The sequence below is a fragment of the Punica granatum genome, chromosome 5 (assembly GCF_007655135.1).
Source record: "Punica granatum isolate Tunisia-2019 chromosome 5, ASM765513v2, whole genome shotgun sequence".
In the NCBI taxonomy this organism is placed as follows: Eukaryota; Viridiplantae; Streptophyta; class Magnoliopsida; order Myrtales; family Lythraceae; genus Punica; species Punica granatum.
Genome location: NC_045131.1, coordinates 29849751 through 29869668, shown reverse-complemented (window position 1 = coordinate 29869668; position 19918 = coordinate 29849751). Strand labels below are relative to the sequence as shown.

General features: G+C 36.2%; 3 protein-coding genes across 5 annotated transcripts; 2 read left to right on the top strand and 1 right to left on the bottom strand.

Moving 5' to 3' along the window:
- The first annotated feature begins 644 nt into the window (after positions 1-644).
- LOC116208396 (aspartic proteinase A1-like) lies at positions 645-5235 on the top strand. Of its 3 annotated transcripts, none has more exons than XM_031541804.1 (13): positions 645-803; positions 1595-1643; positions 1982-2350; positions 2441-2501; positions 2908-3002; positions 3113-3225; positions 3312-3480; positions 3773-3812; positions 3885-3949; positions 4082-4195; positions 4319-4383; positions 4531-4687; positions 4770-5235. In XM_031541804.1, exons 3-13 carry the CDS (start codon positions 1988-1990, stop codon positions 5061-5063), a joined length of 1536 nt encoding a protein of 511 aa, XP_031397664.1. In that variant the 5' UTR covers positions 645-803; positions 1595-1643; positions 1982-1987; the 3' UTR covers positions 5064-5235. The 3 variants fall into 3 exon arrangements, with proteins under 3 accessions (XP_031397664.1, XP_031397663.1, XP_031397662.1); XM_031541803.1 differs by having other exon boundaries at positions 646-779; XM_031541802.1 differs by lacking the exon at positions 645-803 and adding an exon at positions 1165-1309.
- Positions 5236-5392: 157 nt separating this feature from the next.
- Positions 5393-7566, bottom strand: LOC116208398 (peroxisomal membrane protein PMP22-like). Its single transcript, XM_031541805.1, has 7 exons — positions 7325-7566; positions 6953-7051; positions 6649-6750; positions 6455-6530; positions 6058-6128; positions 5812-5897; positions 5393-5694 (listed from the first exon to the last, which is right to left on the bottom strand). Exons 1-7 carry the CDS (start codon positions 7394-7396, stop codon positions 5643-5645), a joined length of 558 nt encoding a protein of 185 aa, XP_031397665.1. The 5' UTR covers positions 7397-7566; the 3' UTR covers positions 5393-5642.
- A 10487-nt stretch (positions 7567-18053) lies between these two features.
- Positions 18054-19536, top strand: LOC116208869 (probable F-box protein At4g22030). Its single transcript, XM_031542438.1, has one exon. It carries the CDS (start codon positions 18111-18113, stop codon positions 19398-19400), a length of 1290 nt encoding a protein of 429 aa, XP_031398298.1. The 5' UTR covers positions 18054-18110; the 3' UTR covers positions 19401-19536.
- The last annotated feature ends 382 nt before the right edge of the window (positions 19537-19918 follow it).

Below are 19918 nucleotides of genomic sequence, written 5' to 3'. Positions count from 1 at the left end.
AGGCAGTATCGACATTACTTATCAGAGTAACCAATAGTACAATGCTTCTATATCACGTGTTATTTATGGACATTTAAGTTGGTGGATTATGTATAGCACAGGTTGTTGATGTGCCCTAACAAGTTACGTTTTTGAGGAGTATAGCTAGATATCTATGGGACACATCGCCATTGCTCTCGTGTTTTTGCTTCTCATAATCTGTCATTGTATATGTTCCTGCCCATGTTGTTCCGAGATTCTGTCTCAGGATGATAGTGAATCCGACTTGCACAAGAAAGGAAACATATTTTGTAAGGGAATTAGAACTTATAAGAAGATCATCAATCAAGGGGAAATATGTGTACGTTGTCTTATAACTTCTCGATTTTCATTTACAATTTTTTTCTCACTAAACAATAACATTGTGACGTGGGAGACTGCCCCCAACCAAATAAATAAATAAATGTAAATGAGAAAAATGGAAAAGGAACAATTATCCGAAATCCAACAATTACACCCATCTCAGTTATTGGATCCCACGGCTGACATCACATAACAACGATGTCCTAAATTTCAGAAAGTGACCTGAGCTGACCCACTAGGGCTTTACATAAGATGGACAGTCAGTTCTATATCGGGCACGATCCATCCCATGAGAAAATAAGAATTTCCCTACAGGACTCGACAATGCACGGGCGACGGAAAATACCAAGCTGGAGTTCGGTCGGGGCAGAGCGAATTTCCTATGGAACGGTGGAATGAATTGCGCAGAGATTGGAAATAACATGTCGAAGATGAAAGTACTCTCTTATATCGAGCTTGAAGTAGAACACTGAAATCCTAATTCTATATAGTTAAATATGTGTTGCATGATGTAGTAGAAAATATCATCATAGAACTGCAATGGCTCATATAATTTTTTCACTTACATGAAATATTGTCATATAATTTTTCATACTGAACGTGTATTGTAAAAGAAGAAATCACGCAATTTTATTTTTTGAAATTAATATTTAGTATTTTGTTAAAAAAATTAATAGAACTTACCCCTTTCTTCTTTCTTTGTTTTTTTTTTCTAATCGGTGTATATCCTAACATCTTAAAATCTAATAATTTAATAAGTTCAATTAATTCAATTCGAGTCATATCAATTATTAAGGGATAAAATTATTTCGAGACATTAGCAGTGTGTCCAAACCAACCCTCCTTCGTTTCTCTTCCCCCTCTTTTTAAGTACTCACTGCTTCCGAGCCTTCTCCCTCCGCCAACTTTCTCCTCTTCTTCTCTTCCGTTACTCCTTCTGACTGGGAATCCGTTTCAGGGAGCTGAGGTGAGCGACGCCATTGCCTCCCCCATTTCCTCCTCTTTCATCAAAGCTTGTCCATCACGCCAAGTTATCCACTCCCTAGTGATTTCACGCTTCTTCTCTGATTCACTCCCTTCTCGTGTTCTTCCTGTTCTTCTCTTTTCTCTCATAGCCATTAACGTCACGGCCCAGAGTTTCTCCTCCTCTTTTAGTTTTAGTTTCAGTCTCCTCCTTTCCTCCATTGTCCTGAAGAGCTAATTGACGCACTGAAGGTGTCAAATCTGTTAACTTCTCTACTTGGGTTTGCAGGGAACTCTGATTCTTGTTCTGAGCTGCACCTGTTCTGTTGCATTATAAGGTGAGTTTTCTTTCTGGGTGATGTTGTTCTGACAGTGGGGATGTGATAGAAAATGCAACCTTTACAGTTCAGTACGAGATTCCTTCTTTTTTTTTTGTCTCGCTTGAGAGTTAAACAAGAGCAGCTGATGGTCCTTGTGATTGAGGCCTTGCTGGTCTTTGTTTTGCATCTCTATTCGTGGAAATTAAGGAAAGTTGGCCTCTTCCGATGATTTTAGATTTACATGACATCGCTTTGTTTTGTTTTGTTATTGACCTGATCGCCCTTTATCTCTGTTCAAATCGATGATGAAACTCAAAAGACATTGGAGCTCTAAGGTGGATTCTGCTCTGCTGTAGGTTGATATGGGGATGGACTTCAAAGTGGTTCTGCTCTCCTTGTTCCTGTCAACCCTTTTGTTCTCTCTTGTCTCCTCCGAATCTCATGACGGTCTGCTCAGGATAGGACTGAAGAAATTGAAGTTTGACAAGGACAATCGTGTCGCCAAACAGCACGAACTGGAGCACAGCGAATCTCTGAGGAAGTATTATCTCGGCAGTCAGGTTCGAAAATCTGCCGGAGATGCTGATATAGTGGCTTTGAAGAACTACTTGGATGCTCAGTACTATGGAGAGATTACTATCGGAACTCCCCCTCAGAAGTTCACTGTGGTCTTCGACACGGGGAGCTCCAACTTGTGGGTCCCATCTTCACAGTGTTACTTCTCGGTGAGGTTCCTCTATTGATGGACATGAACCTTTGTGCTTTTTATTAATTTTGTGATGATAATGGTCTGATGATGATTAGTTCTGCTGCAGCCCGCATGTTTCTTCCATTCCAAATACCAGTCTGGCGAGTCAAGTACTTACAAACCGAACGGTCCGTGTTCTCGCTCTCATATTGCACGATTTGTGCTCCCAACTTCTGAACAGGAAAACTTATATACGATCAGTTAATCCTGTATAGTTGGTTCTGTGGAAAATCACTGTTTCTATATTGCATCAGCTAATTTGATGGACCTCGAAGTTGTTAGTCACAACCGACAATGGGTCCTATGAAAATGAAAGTAGAACCCACAACAATTGGCATTTGCAATTGACCCAATTGAAGTAGTATTTCTTGGATCAAAACTAGGTTGTATTTTCCCTCTTGATTGTAGGAAGACTGACTAGATGTTGCTTCTTCATTATCGCAATGTTAATTTATAGATGTAGTTCTTCATTTGGGGACTAAATGGCTTCATTGCTTCTTTCTGATTATATTGACGACTATTTGATTCGTGCAGGAAAACCTGCTGCCATTCAGTATGGAACTGGAGCAATTTCAGGTTTCTTCAGCAATGATGATGTTAGTGTTGGTGACTTGGTAGTGAAAGATCAGGTAAAGAGAATCTACACCCCTAGATCTCTTTATAACTATGTTAAATTCGACACGACTGTATAGTTGGACTTGTTTTCGATTTTTTACTTTATAATCTCCATTCATTTCAGGATTTTATTGAGGCAACTAGGGAACCAGGTATGGCATTTCTGGCTGCCAAATTCGATGGCATACTCGGCCTCGGGTTCCAAGAAATCTCTGTTGGGGATGCTGTTCCTGTGTGGTATGTAACCCTTCTATTCTGCACCATATAGCTCTGAAGTTTGAAATATGTTCCTTGTGTGAGGCCAAATGATTGTGTGCCTAAAGGTACAATATGATGAAACAAAGACTTGTTCCCGAACCGGTGTTTTCCTTCTGGCTCAACCGGAATGCTGAAGAGGAAGAAGGTGGCGAACTTGTTTTTGGTGGTGTTGACCCGAAGCACTTCAAGGGACAGCACACTTATGTTCCTGTGACTCAGAAAGGCTATTGGCAGGTTTGTCACCTAAGTAATGCCATTTCTGGATACATAGAGATGCGATGGAATTGTCATTCAAAGTGATTATATTTTGTTAGTCCATTTTGAGATATATTTATTCCTCAGCACAGCACCGAACATGGTCTTGTGCTGTCTTTTGGAAACTTGGGAAAGGAAATGGAACGGAATGTAAATCATCCTCTAAAATAAGATCATTTTGCATATTGATTCCATTCCCGAACATTTTCATTCTCTGCTAGTTACTGTGCTTAAGTATCATCTCATTCATGGTTATTAATTCTTTCTGCAGTTCAACATGGGCGATGTTCTTATTGGTGGAAAACCAACTGGTATGTTTCATCCTCAAGCCAACTGAGAAAGGATTTTATGGTTTTTTGACAAATTAAAGATTTCTGCTACAGGATATTGTGCTAAGGGATGCTCTGCAATTGCTGATTCTGGAACTTCTTTGTTGGCGGGTCCAACGGTATGCATTGGTGCTCTTGTTATGGATCATTTTCTCTCTTGATTACCAAGTTTAGCTATAAGTATTGTGCATTTGAGCTTCTCCTATGCCAATTGATAAATTCATTCTATCCTCTCTCTCTCTCTTTCTCAGGAGGTGATTACAATGATAAATCGTGCTATTGGAGCCAATGGGATCGCAAGCCAAGAGTGCAAGGCTGTCATTTCACAGTACGGGCAGACCATCATCGAGATGCTCTTGGCAGAGGTAGAAACGATTTTTTTACTCTGTTAATACATTTCTTGATCATATTTCCACATTTGATTTTCACCTGGATGTTATATATACACTCTCTATTGCCCTTGTCCTGTTTGTATTGCCCACAAACAGGCCCAACCCAACAAGGTTTGCTCCCAAATTGGGATGTGCACTTTTGACGGAACTCGAGGAGTCGGGTTAGACCCCCTTTTTTTTTTTTTTCTTTTTTTCTTTTTTTTCTTCCTGTCATTCTCAATTTCCGAGCTTTATAATGCTTCGTCGTTCATGCACTTTCGTCGTTCTGTTCGTAGCTGATTCTTTGTTCCTAACTTTTGCCTATTAAGAGCGGGGATCAAGAGCGTGGTGGATGAAGAGAATGGCAGATCGTCAGGGATTCTCAGCAGCGCAATGTGCGCCGCCTGTGAAATGGCTGCCTTTTGGATGCAAAACCAACTCCAACAGAATCAAACTCAACAGTATATACTAAACTATGTCAACGAGGTAAACCATATGTAGTTGTCTGCAACAGATCTCTTTTGCTATCGCACCTCTCCTCACTTTGTCTCTTTGAATCTCCTTCCAGCTCTGCGACCAGATCCCAAACCCGACAGGACAATCCTCAGTTGACTGCAGCAAAATCCCTGAAATGCCTCCTGTGGCCTTCACCATTGGGGGCAAAACTTTCGAGCTAAGCTCGCAGCATTACATCTTGAAGGTGGGAGAGGGCTCATCGGCCCAGTGCATCAGCGGCTTCACTGGATTGGATGTACCTCCTCCCAAAGGGCCCCTCTGGATCTTGGGAGATGTCTTCATGGGCCCATATCATACCGTGTTCGATTACGGAAAGTCCAGAGTCGGCTTCGCAGAGGCAGCATAGAAGCAACCTCCTAAGTCTTGTTTACATGTAAAAACTCCATGAGCTTACTGATGGAGTTGTTTGTGAGAATGGTGAACATGAATTAGTGATATCTGCTGTACTGATCGTTTGGCCTGAAAGAGGAGTTGTGGTTGTAAATATTTCATGTTTTTCTATTTATCTTTCCTCGTCTTTCCGCATCTTTCCGCGTGATTGCATGCCTCGTCGACCTTCCTGTGTGGTTGATTTCTTCACCGAATATGCAGCACGTTAATTTGGGGTTCTCAACAAGTTACCGAAATAGCAGACCCCATTATCATTCTTGTATAGACCTGGGTGGGCTTTATCAATGAATGATAGAAGTGCATGAGATTTGTTATTGAATTGATATCAATAGAGATACAACATGACCTACAGCAATCAATAACTGTCGGGTTCTAACTGAACCCGAAATAGGAGCCAGTATAATGCATCAGAGTTCCGACAACCAAGAAAACTGGTAGCGGATTTCTTTCAGTTTGTAATAATGCAGCAAGAAACACCAAGAACCGCTACGATCGAAATAAATGAACTTCACTGTGCTAACTTCTCTCGTGTGCCTTAGCTTTTTGCCAGGGCCATGGACCTTGCCCGCAGATTCAGAAATATTCCCCTGCAAATAAATAAATAAATAAAAATATTAAAAAGTTAAATTTTCTTCATCCTGAGCATCCGGGAAGGAAGAAGGATTTAATACAAAGCAACAAGGGATCCCTGGAAAGGGAGATACCAGCAACAGGCAATTACGCTGTGGAAGACAACCCGCAACTGCAACGGGATGTATTGGTGGTTTACCCATCCGATGACAGGCCAAAACTGCAGGTTATTGTGGATGACCATATATCAATGATCATAACCATTTCATCATTGGAAAAACGGTCAGAATTATTGACACAGAGAGAAGGAGGGCCGGGAGGGGGGGGGGGGGGGGGGGGGGGGGGGGGTTGTTTGAAAGGAAGACATTATCAATCAATACCGTCCAAGATGTGAACTGCACAGAAGGATAATCCTTCTTGATTTTCGACTTCACGTGAACCCATGGCCTTCCTGCATTTCCAAGCAAAACCCTCATTTTGCTCAGTAAAGTGATTCAGTAGAATGCAGATATATTATTGAGTTGGTTAAATGTCATGAGGCAGGCTTTCTCAACTTTTTAAAATGTTTGCAGTCACTGCTCTACTATGCAGAATTCTTATTCTGTTTCTGTACTATTCGATATTCTCATGAAAATTGATTGGTATGTTAAATAGCAAGGGTCAGGTATTGTTAACTTTTCTTGTTGAAATATCGACTCGTAATGAATCCTAACTTTATAATGATTGAGCTCTGTAAAACTTTGCTATTAATATAATTAAATGAAATCTGGGACTTACCCTCAACGACTAATCCATAGTAGATCATGAAGAGCAAGTTGTTCCAAGGAGAAGAAGTCAGCTGCTCCAGCACCACCTAGATGATAATTTGATGAAAATCAGATAATCTGATCCAATTAGCTCAAAGGAAGACAGATTAACATGAACATCACCAAATCAGTGAGTATACTTATTTAACAGAGGCACTCTGCTACCTTCTTGGCCACTGTTTTCGAGTCCTTCTTCCCCTTGAAGATCTTTTCGAGAATTACGTGCAGGTAATGCCCAAATGGACCCAGATAAGCAAAGCCGAGGAGCTGCATCGAGTAAAGTCAGTCCCGGACAACAGAGTATAAGCAATGTCCAAAAGAGGCTGCATTTAAACTTTGGGACGGGACGACGACATTAGGACAAACCCCTTTGGAGCGAGAACAATCACTGTATGACCATTTATTCAGCACACAGTAACAATCAAAGTGAGTTATATCGAAACAGAACTTGGATGAGGAAGCAGCTTACCACTTTGAGAGCGAGCCGCTTCAGTTGCAGCTTCTGAATGCCGGAGAGCTTCTGAGCAGTGACATCACTCACCGCAGACAACACCCCAGCAGTAATTGCCTGAAAACGATTCATCAAACATCAATACCGACAACAACAACAACAAGGCAATTTCCCCAAATAGATAACTCCAAGTAATCTCTTTTTTTTTTATATAAATAAATCAATGGAATGAAATGAACGCATCCATCTGAGGAGCAACTCACGAGCCAAGAAACCTTCAGCCCTATCCAAGAACATGCAAACGAGACCGACCCACCAACGAATTTCAATCCAGAGGAGGGGGGTGAGGGGGGAGGAAGATTGCCAAAATCAGGGGTTTTGCCAATTCACCTTGGTCCTCAGGGGATGTTGCTGCAGCTGCAGCAAGTACTGCTGCAATCCCTTCTTCGCGACAGAACCCATCTTTCCTTCCGACAGATTGAAAGGACAAAAAGGGCCTCTCTGCTCTGCCCGAGAGGGTGATTGTCAGGTTCTTGCTTGCTTGCCTTTGAGCTCTGGTTCAGCTCCTGGCGCTAAAAATATCTGTTCTTTCATTTCAGTGCAGTGGGGAAAAGTGAAGACAGTGAGTGGGGGTTTGACCGTCGTCGGTTCTTGTTGGGATCCCATGTGCTTAGTTTAATTAATTAAATACTGATTGAGCGGATTAATCGATAATTTGGGCAGAGAATATCACGTTTGGTTATAAATCATTTGCTAGCATATTCTCCTGTGCCGTCTCGAAATTCATAAGTTCCGCAAGGTAACGTTTAAAAAAAAATTTGGATTTTCTGAGTGATGAGAAAAATCGAGCACGTTTTTATGGTCATAAAGACATGTAAATCATAATATTAGCTAGGAATCGACGTTACGGTCCAGGGACCATAGAAGGGAATGGCACGGTCTAACAACCCTATTGTAAGGAGACATCTTGCTTCTCACGTGTGTCGCAACCAGGTTGGGCTGCTCGATTCTTGAATATTGGGAAATAGATTCGTTGGTGCCACTTCAAATTCTCGGAGTTTATCCTTAAATCTTTTGGATGATTGCTGGCAAAGCCCATATAAGAATTGGTATTGAAAATGAAAAATAAAATTGACAATGTTAGACTTGGTATTGGCAATATAAGAGATTGGGAATATAGGGATTGGATGCGGTGGTGGAGTATGTTTTCAAGTAGGATAAATTGCACTGGTGGTCCAAAATGTTTTACAAATGTTTCATTATGGTCCAAAAAATTTTTTTCGCTACATGATGGTACAAAATGTTTCAAAGTTGTTTCATGATAGTACAAACCGTCAACTCGAGCTTGACGCCGTCAAGCCGACGCTGACGTGGCTACTACGTGTCACCTCCTTGCTGACGTGGCCGAAAAATTTAAAATAATTCTAAAATTTTTATAACTTTTATAACTTTAAAAATAATTTTAAATTTTAAAAAGGGGAAAAATAAGGGAAACGGGGAAGGGAAAAGGGAAAAGGGAAAGGGAAAAGAAGGGGGGAGGGAAAATGAAAAGGGAAAAGAAGGGGAGGAAGGGAAAGGAAAAATAAGGGGAAGAGGAAATTAAAAATGAAGGGGAAGAGGAAATTTTGAAAGGGGGGAGAAAATTAGTTTAAAGAGTGGGGAAAGGGTAAAAAAAAGGGAAAAAGAGGGGATTTTTTAAAAAAGATTTTTTTTTTAAAAATATTGGTTTATTTTTTTCAAATTTTACTCTTTTTGTATTTTTTTATTATTTTTGTACGTTTTTAAAAAAATTAATTTTAAATTTTTTAAAAATAATTTAAAATTTTCAAAATTTTAAATATTTTTTTATTTTTTTCAAAATTTTACTCTTTTTTTGTATTTTTTAATTATTTTTTGTATTTTTTTGGACTTTTAAAATTTTTATTTTTTCTTAAATGACGTGGCGCACTATGATTGGTTCAATATAACAAAAGTGACACATAGGACGTGCCGCGTCAGCAAAATATTAACGGTGTTAGGGCCATTGACGGTTTTGTACCATCATGTAGCGAAAAAAACTTTTTGAACCATAATGAAACATTTGTAAAATATTTTGGACCACCAGTGCAATTTACCCTTTCAAGTAACATAACTTTTGGGCGACTGACTTGTTCAATGTGCTTTTTAAGCATCTTTTGAGTAGTCATTTTTTTAGCCCTAATTTTCCTAGTCATCTTCTATTAAGAGATATTCTTGGAGTTTTTACCCGCACCTTTGTTTAATTTTATCTTGACTTCGGCCTCTAGTTCTTAAAAAAAAAAAAGGAAATTTAGTTGATATATAATCCAAAAATAATTGTCTATAATAGAAAGATATTATATGCCCAAATATTTTACCAAAATGAAAAGTAATCATACATTATTTTATTCGCTGATTATTATATATTAAAATTATATTTACATTTCGTATTTATATTATTTTTTAGTTGAAAATGAAAAATATATACGATTGTTTACGAAGAAAATCAACAGAAAGCACTTGACACTAGTGGATATATTAAACAATATTAGACCATGTAACTCAACATTTAATAATTTTTTAAATCTAATCCATCCTTTAAAAATAATTAATTTCAAATAAAAACACATATTTTACTCTCTTTTCTCAATATAGCTAAAAGGAAAGTTATTATTAGAATTTAAAACACGTACTTTCCAATTTGTTTTGTTCAAAGCAATCATGTGTTTTCCGTTAAATTTTTCGCTTTCCTGTTAAGTTTTTCGTTCTCCATCCATTTTTTCATTGGTTATTATTAATTTCAAAAAAACAAATTAATATTAGAAAAATAAATTAACAAAAGAAAATAAAAAAACATACACAATAACGGAGGTAGAAAAAGCAAAGGGTGGTGGCAGTATAATGATCTCACTACCTTATTTAGGCGGTGGTGGCCAATTTCGGGTCGACATATTCGAAATTTATCATCCCCTTTTCCTTGGAACAAATTGGCAAATTCCAATATGGTGATAGAGCAGGGCCCCCCTATCGCCCATAGCTCCTCTTCAACTATTTTCCTTTTATTTCTTTTTCCTTTTCAATTTTATGTTTTATGAAATTATATTTCATTCTTAATATAAAAATATATATTTTTCTAATAGAAAAACTAACGATTTTGAAAGTACATACTTTAATTAATGAAAACTTTCGTTTTTGAGTGTATTTAAAAAATAGACTAAAATTTGAGCTTTCTCTTGAAATAAATCCATTTAAAAATTACTAGTGAATTTATACGTGCGTTGCACGTGAAATCTTCTTTTATAAGGTTAAAACACATAATACTCGAATAACATAATATATAAGAAAACTCTTTTAAAAAATATACTAATTATAAGTAAATTAATAGTATATCTTTTTGAATGGTTTTGTGACAATTACTAGTCAGAAATCTATTCTTACTTTTTTTTTTGGATGAATGGCAAACTTTCATTAATCAGAAGTAATTACATCAGAGGCCATTAACCCAGTACATCATGAAAGACTAAGAAACAATCTGTTATTGCTTTAATTTATAAAGAAATAAAAAATGGTTATTAATATCTATGAGAGTTGATAATTCAAAAGGCAAAATTTTGGCATTTTTATTATTTCTAGCACGAATTTTTTTAATTAAAAAAATTACAAATTATGAGATTCTTATCACGTCTAGTGTGCCACTACTTTCCTGTCAATTTTAATGGATTTTTCTAACATGGCACTAACATTGTAGACATTAGGGGTGTGCACGGGTACCAGATATACTTGGAACCGGTCGGAACTTACTCGTTATGTTAGGGTCCAGGTAGCTCGTGTTGAAAATTCGGTAGGGTCCGGATATTAAAATAAGAAGCGGTGAAAATCGGTTCCGCCTCCGGTTCCGGATCCTGCACACAGGTTACCCAGAACCGGAATCAGAATCGGTACCCGGACCCTGTTAATGGTTACTAACTTGAAAATAAATAAATAAATGAAAGGTAAAGTTATTAATCTCTGAGCTGCTCCTAGCCCTCATCTTCCTCTTCCCTTCCTGGTCTTTTCTCTCCCTCACCTTCGACGAGTTAACCAGCAGCCTCTTCGCCGCTCTCTTCCTCGTAATCCGCCAATTCGCCTCCGTTCATGAAGACGTCGCTTCCATCTTGCTCGCCTTGAGGAAGCGGAAGAGCGCCGCCCAGTTGCACAAACCCGATCTTGGGGGTCATGCCTTTCTCGCGCGGGGCAGAGATTTCTCGGACCCAATCCAAGCCTCGACTCGTACATCAACTCTTTCAACATGACAGCCTCCACATTCAAGTGGCTCTTTGGTCTGCTCGACCCCCTGCTCGATTGTCAGGACCTTGTGGGCTCTCCGCTTAACTTCTCCACTGAGTTTCAGTTAGGAATCGAGCTCTTTCGATTGGCCACAGCATACAAGTAGTAGCTACAGTGACATTTCTTGGCTTTGTAGACCGACCGACAAGCACTAGGTACCCATAACAAAAAAAAAAAATTACAGGTTCCACCGGGTACCCTGAACTTGTGGTATAACACAAGTTCCAAGTAGGTTTCGATTCCAATATTCAAAGGGGTAGGGTCCGGTTTTAAAATTTTGGAGCTTGTTCCTTATAGGGTAGGGTCCGGATATCGTGAAAAAAATAAGGTACTCGGAACCAATCACCCTTAGTAGACATGGCACATGAAAATCTACCAAGTGGACCCATGAGTATTTAAATATTAAATTAAAAATAAAAATTATTAAAGGAAACCAATAATATTAAAAAAAATATCTCATTTAATTTTATAATAAAATATATAAATAATATTAAATTTAATGGAAACATATATATGTATATATGTTAATAATAGTATTTTCATATGTGTAATATAAAAAGGTATATACAAAATTAGCATACTAATGACAAATCACTATATCTAAATATATGTATCAGTTTTTGTACAATTTTATGAAAATTATCCCTATATTTTTACTCTATTGGATAAAAATAAAACTGAATACAAGAATAAAACTATAAAACTGCTTAAATTTTAAACTCATATATCTTATATCTCTTCTCCATCAATTCATACGTGGTCATCTTCCACTCTACTTTTTACTTATTTCTCTTCAGCCCCCACTCTATCTCTATCTCAATTTAAGTTATTTTTCTATTCTTTCACTAAAAAAAATATTTTTTTCCAATTTTTTTAAAATTTTTCAATAATAGCACAACTATGTAGAATTACATATGGTATATAATGATGAAAATACAGAGGCGGCGTTTTAAACTATGTTTTTTGTACACTGCATGAAGTGCTGGTGCAAAATATAGTGTCTGAATGATGAAAATTTGATAACTACGATTAAAATATTGGGAATGACTTAAAAAAAATGAAATTAATGCAATTTAAAAATAATTTATTTCAAGAAACTTTTTCCTGTTGATATATTTTTTTAACTTGATCTTTCATTTGAATAGAATATCTTAATGACAAAATAGAGAAATGAATTTAAATTTTTAATGAAAGTTTACAAAATAATTAATAGAAATATTATTTTCATGAATAGTCTTGCAATGACATCCATAACTAAAAAATTCTGAAAAATCCAGCCCAAATCGATCGAAAATTTCGAAAATTAAAGACCTAGTCGGGTTTAGTTTCAAAGAAAGAAAATTAGAAGAAAGTTGATCAGACCCAATTTTACATATATATAAATTTATTTTAGTGATTTATATTATATATTATAATTTATGCTTAACAAATAAAATAAAATAAAAAATACACTTTAGATCCCACCTAAGGCACAAAAGTAAATTTAATTTTAGTTGCAAACTGATAAGTTGTATTGATTATCGATATTAGCTTTACATTGGAAGCAACTTATCTCTCTCTTTTTACACACGTACTCTTGAGGAGCAAGAACAAAAATGTACTTAGAACTCGTGAAGGAGAACATTGACAGCATGAGGACTTTAAACTTGTGCAACATTGTTAGTAGGTGGTGGTGGCAGGCACTATAGTGGTAATGGATAAAACGGTAGCCGACATTTATGGACATAAGAAAAAGAGGAGAATAAGAATAAGGAAATAAGAAAACACCTGAGATAAGTGAAAACAAAATTAAATAAAAAGAAAATTAATGATATGGTATCTCTTTTCTTTGAAAATTTTCTTCTCTTTCTTTCTTTTTTATTCTCCCAAATGCATATTATTGTATCCATAGATTCTCATAAAAAATTTTGATTAGGACTTCGAAAAAAAACCACCGATGGCATAATGTCTTAAATAGTTTTTAAAATAAATTAATAAAAATTTTGAAAATTTGGTCAAAAAGTACAATTTTTTAAATAACAGGATATATGTCAGTAACTCATTAGAAAATATTCATCTATAAAATAATTTTCATTAATTCTTAATATAAATTTTGAAAATCCATCAATACAAATGTAAATAGGAAACACAAGAGAAGAACCGTGAGCGTTAAATGGAGAAGTTATTTCATATTTGATACGTTCGTCAGAGTGACTAATTATGGGAAAGAACATGCTAGTTAGTTTTTATATTGAAAAAGTATGAAAGGGTGCCTTTAAATCTATAGGTCATGAGAAAGAATAGGTATAAGTTGGTTTTTAAAACTTTAAAAAATAAAAGAATTATGGTCGAAGAAAGAGAATACATAAAAAAAAAATTCTAACGATTAGCAAAGTCAAAGAATAAGTATAATTAAAAGGAGAAGTAATTAAAAAACTGAAATAAAAGATACAAATGTCAATAGGAAAGGCGAGAGGGGAACCGTAAACATTGAATGGAGAAGTTATTTCATATTTGATACATTCATCAGGGTGAATAATTATGAGAAGGAGCATGCTAAGTAGTTTTTATAGTGAAGAAATATGAAAGAGTATCTTGAAGTCGAAAGGTCATGAGAAAAAATACGTAAAAATTAGTTTTTTTTATTAAAACGAATAAAATGATGCCATGCTATTGAAAAAATGTGATGTTCAATAGAATTCGTATTATTTGAGTAAATGGTAAAATAGTAATATTACTAATTTACTAAGGGCAAAAAGGAAAAATGAGTTGGAGAAATACTTTGGGAATTGTTATACTTTAGAAGAGATGTACAAAGTTTAACTTGGCCGAGACAACATATAATAGAACATGTGAGGCAACGAATACTGAGAAGGAGCGATGAATAAGCTCATGAGCTTGGTCTTACTTCACCATCGAGAAACGAAAGAAGACTTCCAGCTCCAAGTTTAACTCAGATGTAGCTCGCCTCTTTTTGGGTGTAAAGCAATGTCAAACCAAAATACCCAACAAGCATTAGCTCCTCAACACCAGGGATGAATCAAAAAAGAAATCTTTATTGGTTTTACCTCCTATTTTTTATAAAGAGAATGAATCTTTTTATCGAAGGATCAGGAAAAAAAAGGGTACGAATCTCTTGCGGGAATGATTTGGAAGATCCAAAACCAAAAATAGTGGTATTTGCTAGCAACAGCATAGTGGAGGCAGTCAATCAAGAGTTGAAAATGTGTGAAACAAAGTCATACTCACGAAGCACATCAAAAGTGTAAGAGTAAGATATGAAAAGAAACGTAGAAATTTATGAAGGATATGGGTATTTTTGGAACAAAAATTGAAAAAACAAGAAATTTTGAAAACAACTATGTGATTCATAGCGATGAGACAAAGAATGTACGAATATTTAAGGACAACAGATGTTGAAAACGTACATATGGTGCAACAAAATTTTGAAACTATAAATCTTTATGAAATAATAATATAACAAACATACCTATAATGAATTGCTAACTCGGTTGACAGAAATGCGAAACAATAAAGCATCGAAAATGAGCAATGAATAGATTGAGCCAGTTTATATATATAGTCAAAATGTGCAACTAAAAGTCACGAGACGAAAATGTGCGAAAAAAAGTCATGAGAATATAAGGGTATTTTTGAAATATTAAAAAATGAAGAAATTTGTCATACTTTTATATATAGTGTAGATATAAATAATCACTTTCCTATAAGGAAAAAAAATCACTCTACAGTGCCTCATTTTTCCATGGTCCATAAAATAAATTACCTATGTTTTAAATTATATATTTATGAAAAAAGAAGAGCTAAAAATAAAAAAGTAAAAAACACATTTGTAATTTTCAAATCTAATAGAAAACTACTTGAAGTCTTTTTTTCCCACTAGCTTATTTCAACAAATACTAGCAAAGGGAGTTCGGGACCCTAGGGGTGTGGGCAACCGAGATTATCTTGGTGCTTGCTGTGGAAGACGCATGTCCTTGACGCGGATGACCGAGAGCGTTCTGACACCGGTCACTGGAGTGCCCTCTATGGTGACCTCGGTGTGAGCTTCAACCAAGGAGACTCCAGTGTACGCCGCTTACCAAGATTGTGTTGGCACGAATTTTAACCGGGGATGCCCCAGTGTACGTCGCTTGCCTAGGGTGTGTTGGCACGAGTTTCAACTGGGGATACCCTAGTGTACGTCGCTTGCCGAGCATGCGTCTACGTCGCTTGGGAATGCTCATCGCGGGTGGATGGCGTCTGAGGTGATATTAGTGTGAACATTGAACGGGATTGCCGGCGCAGTAACGCGAAGCTCTAAAAAAGATCTTAGTCAATGATATTTTCATAGAAATGATATGAGTAATATTGGAAAACATAAAATATTTACAAATTAATATCATGTAACTTATTTTAAAAAATAATACTCTAAATTCGAAATTCTCTTAGTTTAATAAACATATAAAAATAAGAAAAAATGAGAATTTTAATTAGATAAAATGATAAGAAAGTATAAAAGTACTAAAGTTTATATGAAATATGAAATATAGAGATATAATTAATTTTATGAAAAGTAAAATATCAATTCATGCTTTGTAGATACAACGGTACCATATTTATTTGTATTACACATAGAATTAAGTATCTATTGAATTCCTCTGCATTAAATATCTCATTTTTTTATATGTTACTATTATATCTTGTCCTTACTACAATATATTCCATTTGATCCCGATACCTTTTTAACACATGATACCATGCTATAACATACTCAAATATTATTAGTAATAAAAAGGAAAAAATATATGGGGTGTATTATAACGTTTGAAAATAAGCAACTTATTATAATAAAGCAACAAACCTATAAATACGAAATATTATAATTCGTGTAATTTTTATTAAGTAAAAATTTTATTGAAAACTCATCATTGAGAGTGCAGTTAATTTTAAGTGATCTTTGAAATTCATTTAAAGCATCTCGCCACCACGATCAAACTAAGCGAGAATTATCAATAGACTAGAGTAACCTTGCATTTCCCCAAAAATTGGTAGCGACTTAAAATAAAAAAAATTATATTTAGGAAAATAAATTAATAAATTATAAATTATATATAATATATATATATATATATAAGACTTAGATGAGATTATAAACTAATATCAAAAGATCAAAAAAATAATTTAAAAAGCCATAAATTTGATAGGTTGACACTTATCAATTATCAGCAAGAGTTTTAGTTGTGTTATACAATATTATCAGAACCGGATCGGACCGGACGGTCATATTGGTTCAATCGAAAATCAGCTCAGGTTCGGTTCTGCTTGTGGATCCAATCTGCATATTTGGGCCAGCCAACCTATAAAGCCGACCGATTTTAATGTGAACCCACCAAACCCAAACAAACCAGACCGACTCTATGGATTCCTTTTTATTAAGAAAAATGAAATATGTGGGAAATGGCTCGAATACAAGACCTCATATTCCTCTTTTCTTTAATACTTGCGCCATAACAATTTATGCTTGAGCCAATTTTTATTGGTTTTTGTTATGAGAAGCATATATGTGATTTACATAGTAACAAAGAAGAGAAAGGGCTTGAGCAAAAATTTTCTTTTATTAATTAAGAATAGTTATTTAAATTATTGTGTATTTATTTTATTCATTATGCATTTTTATAATTATTATGTATTATATAATTTTTAATTAAACGTGCGGTCTGACCTATCGAATCATGGTTGAACATATCGAATCCGTGAATCCATATCTCGACCGATTCAACATCCAATCTAGTTCTGATAACACCGGTCTTACATGAGATTATAAATTAATATCAAAATATCAAAATTAAAAAAGAAAAAAGAGCAAAAATTTGATAAGTTGGCACTTATCCATTATCAATGAGAGTTTTAGTTATATTATAAGATAAGATTATAAGATATTATTTTAATCAGTATAATGTCCCATATATCTGACAACTTTTTGACTTTTTGAAAAATTGAATATATATAAACAGTTAAAAAAATAAGAAAAACTTCCCTAAAGAGGCTCCTTAATACAAGGAGTACATTACATGCCAATCAAAGAGTACCACATCATTATGTGTCAGATGTTTATCGGTAATTTTTTTGTTAAATAATAATAAAATTATTATTTAACAAGGAATTTATTATTTTTAAAATTATTAAATCACTTACAAAATTATAAAAACTTTGTTATTTTATGAAATGAACCATTATTTCGTAAAAAAAATTATTATTTTAAATATAATAAAGCTCTTATTAAAAAGTATGTCCTCTCACTAAATAATAAGAAACTTATCATTTTTCGAAGCGTTCTTAAAAGTTAATAGTTGACACTCCCATAATATTCACCCTCAGATATGAAGAACGGAAATTATAATTACCCATGACGTAAAAAAGGAATGGAAATGAGAGATGAATTCTCACGGCACGAGAGCAAAATACGAAGTTGAAATATTTTTCGATTATAAGAGAGGCACATGGCGTCGCCAGTATAAAGCTGAAGCATTTTTTATTTATGCGATGACAGATATCGCTATATATATTACACCCGCTTTCTCTGCATAGAAATAATATTAACACGTAGAACATCAAACATGACGTAAGGAAGCACTAGGTTTTTGAACGTGGAAGTTATCAAACGGAAAAGGTCATTCCGTTTGAGAGAGTCAAGTCAAATTAATTGATGTCCAAACATTTTAACGTTTGACCTCGTCCATTGACCTGCCTCCATTCTGTATTATAAATAGCATCCCAACATTGTTCTCTCTCCATATCATAACCTCCACTCGCAGACCTTCCATTTCTGGAAACCCTGAAACAAACAAACAAACAAACACAAAGCCTCTCCTGCATGCAACAATCTATGGCTTCCTTGAGCACCACTCTTTCACTCCCAAGTTCTTGTCCCTCATCTTGTTCGCGCTCTTCAAACAAGAGCATCAATGCCGCCATCCACTTCTCAAGACCTCCCAGAGTCCGCTTCTCAACTCCTGAGTTAACACTGACCACCCAAAGAACAGTTGATGAACCGAAAACTGCTCCGGCACTGTTAGATAGTTGCACGAATAGCATCGATAATGATAAATCTGCTGAGATCACCACTCAACTTTATATGATATTAGAGGAAGTCAATGACCGGGTCGAGATGCACAGAAATGTTGGCGAGCAAAGAGATAACTGGAACACTTTGCTCCTCAACTCCATCAACATGATGACTCTTGCAGCCACAACGATGGCGGGATTGTCTGCCGTTAGTGGTGGATCTAGTGGAGGACCTCTGAAGTTGTCTTCCTTCCTTCTATTTTCTGCTTCGACGGGAATGCTAATGATCATGAACAAGATCCAGCCATCACAGCTTGCCGAGGAGCAGAGGAATGCGATGAGGCTCTTCAAGAAGCTCGACAGCGAGATTAAGTCAAAACTTGCCCTTGGAGGGGCGATGGAAGCTGACGTGGAGGAGTTGGTGTTGAAGGTTTTGGCCCTTGATCGGGCATTTCCACTTCCCTTGCTCGGGAAGATGCTCGAGAAGTTCCCGAAGAAGTTTGAGCCCGCCACCTGGTGGCCCTCAAAGAGCTGCCGCCCGGTAAAGGAAAAGAAATCCGAGAGGGTGCCTCATCAGCAGAGTATGGAGAGTGGGAATAACAACGGGTGGAGTGAGGAGCTCGAAACCGAGATGAGGGCTGTGGTTGAAGTCATGAAGAGGAAGGACGTCGAAGACTATGTTCGACTGGGAAACTTGGTTTTGAAGACAAGCAAGGTCCTCGCAGCCTCAGGTCCGTCGCTAACAGCCTTAGCTGCCGTTGGCTCGGCTCTCATGGGACCGCATTCTGGAGGCTCGTGGGCAACAATGGCAGCGCTCCTGGGTGGGGCGCTGGCGGCAGCAGTGAACACATTCGAGCACGGAGGGCAAGTGGGAATGGTTGTTGAGATGTACAGGAACTGCACCGGGTTCTTCGGTCTGCTGGGAGAGTCGATTGAGACCGAGATAGAGGAAAGGAGGGAGAATGGAGAGCTGTTTGAGATGAAGGTGGCGCTTCAGCTGGGAAGAAGCTTGCCAGAGCTGAGGGATTTGGCGAAGAAGTCAATTTATTCGAACACGGAGGGGATTGAATTGAATGAATTTGCAAGCAAGCTTTTCTAAGTAGTAAACCCTAATTAAGCTTGCATGCATGCAGACAGTACAATTCTTTGATTCGTTTTTAACAAAATCTCTGTTCATCCAACCTTTGTATCGATTAACTTATGTGTAATACACTAATACAGCAAATTAAGATGTATATATATATATACACACACATATGAGGAATGAAATTTTAATTTATTAATCAATTACTGCCACAACAATAGAAGAGCGTGTTTTTTTTTTTCCGTTTCCATTTTCCTAGAGCTAGAGATTATATTTTCCGTGTTTTTGTGTCATCGGTTGGATTGAAATCGGTTTATATAATTACCATGGTAGAAGATCTTTTTTTCTTTTTTTTATTCACCCGGTTCATTTCCAATATGTAAATTTTTTCTTTTCAGTTATTAGGAAAATGTCACAGACATATTACAAACAAATGAAAAGCTAAACAAAGGGCCTTACCAAAAAAAAAAAGCTAAGCAAAGGGGAGCATATAGTTAGAATCGAACTAGTTCCGACCTCATCATGGTTCCCAT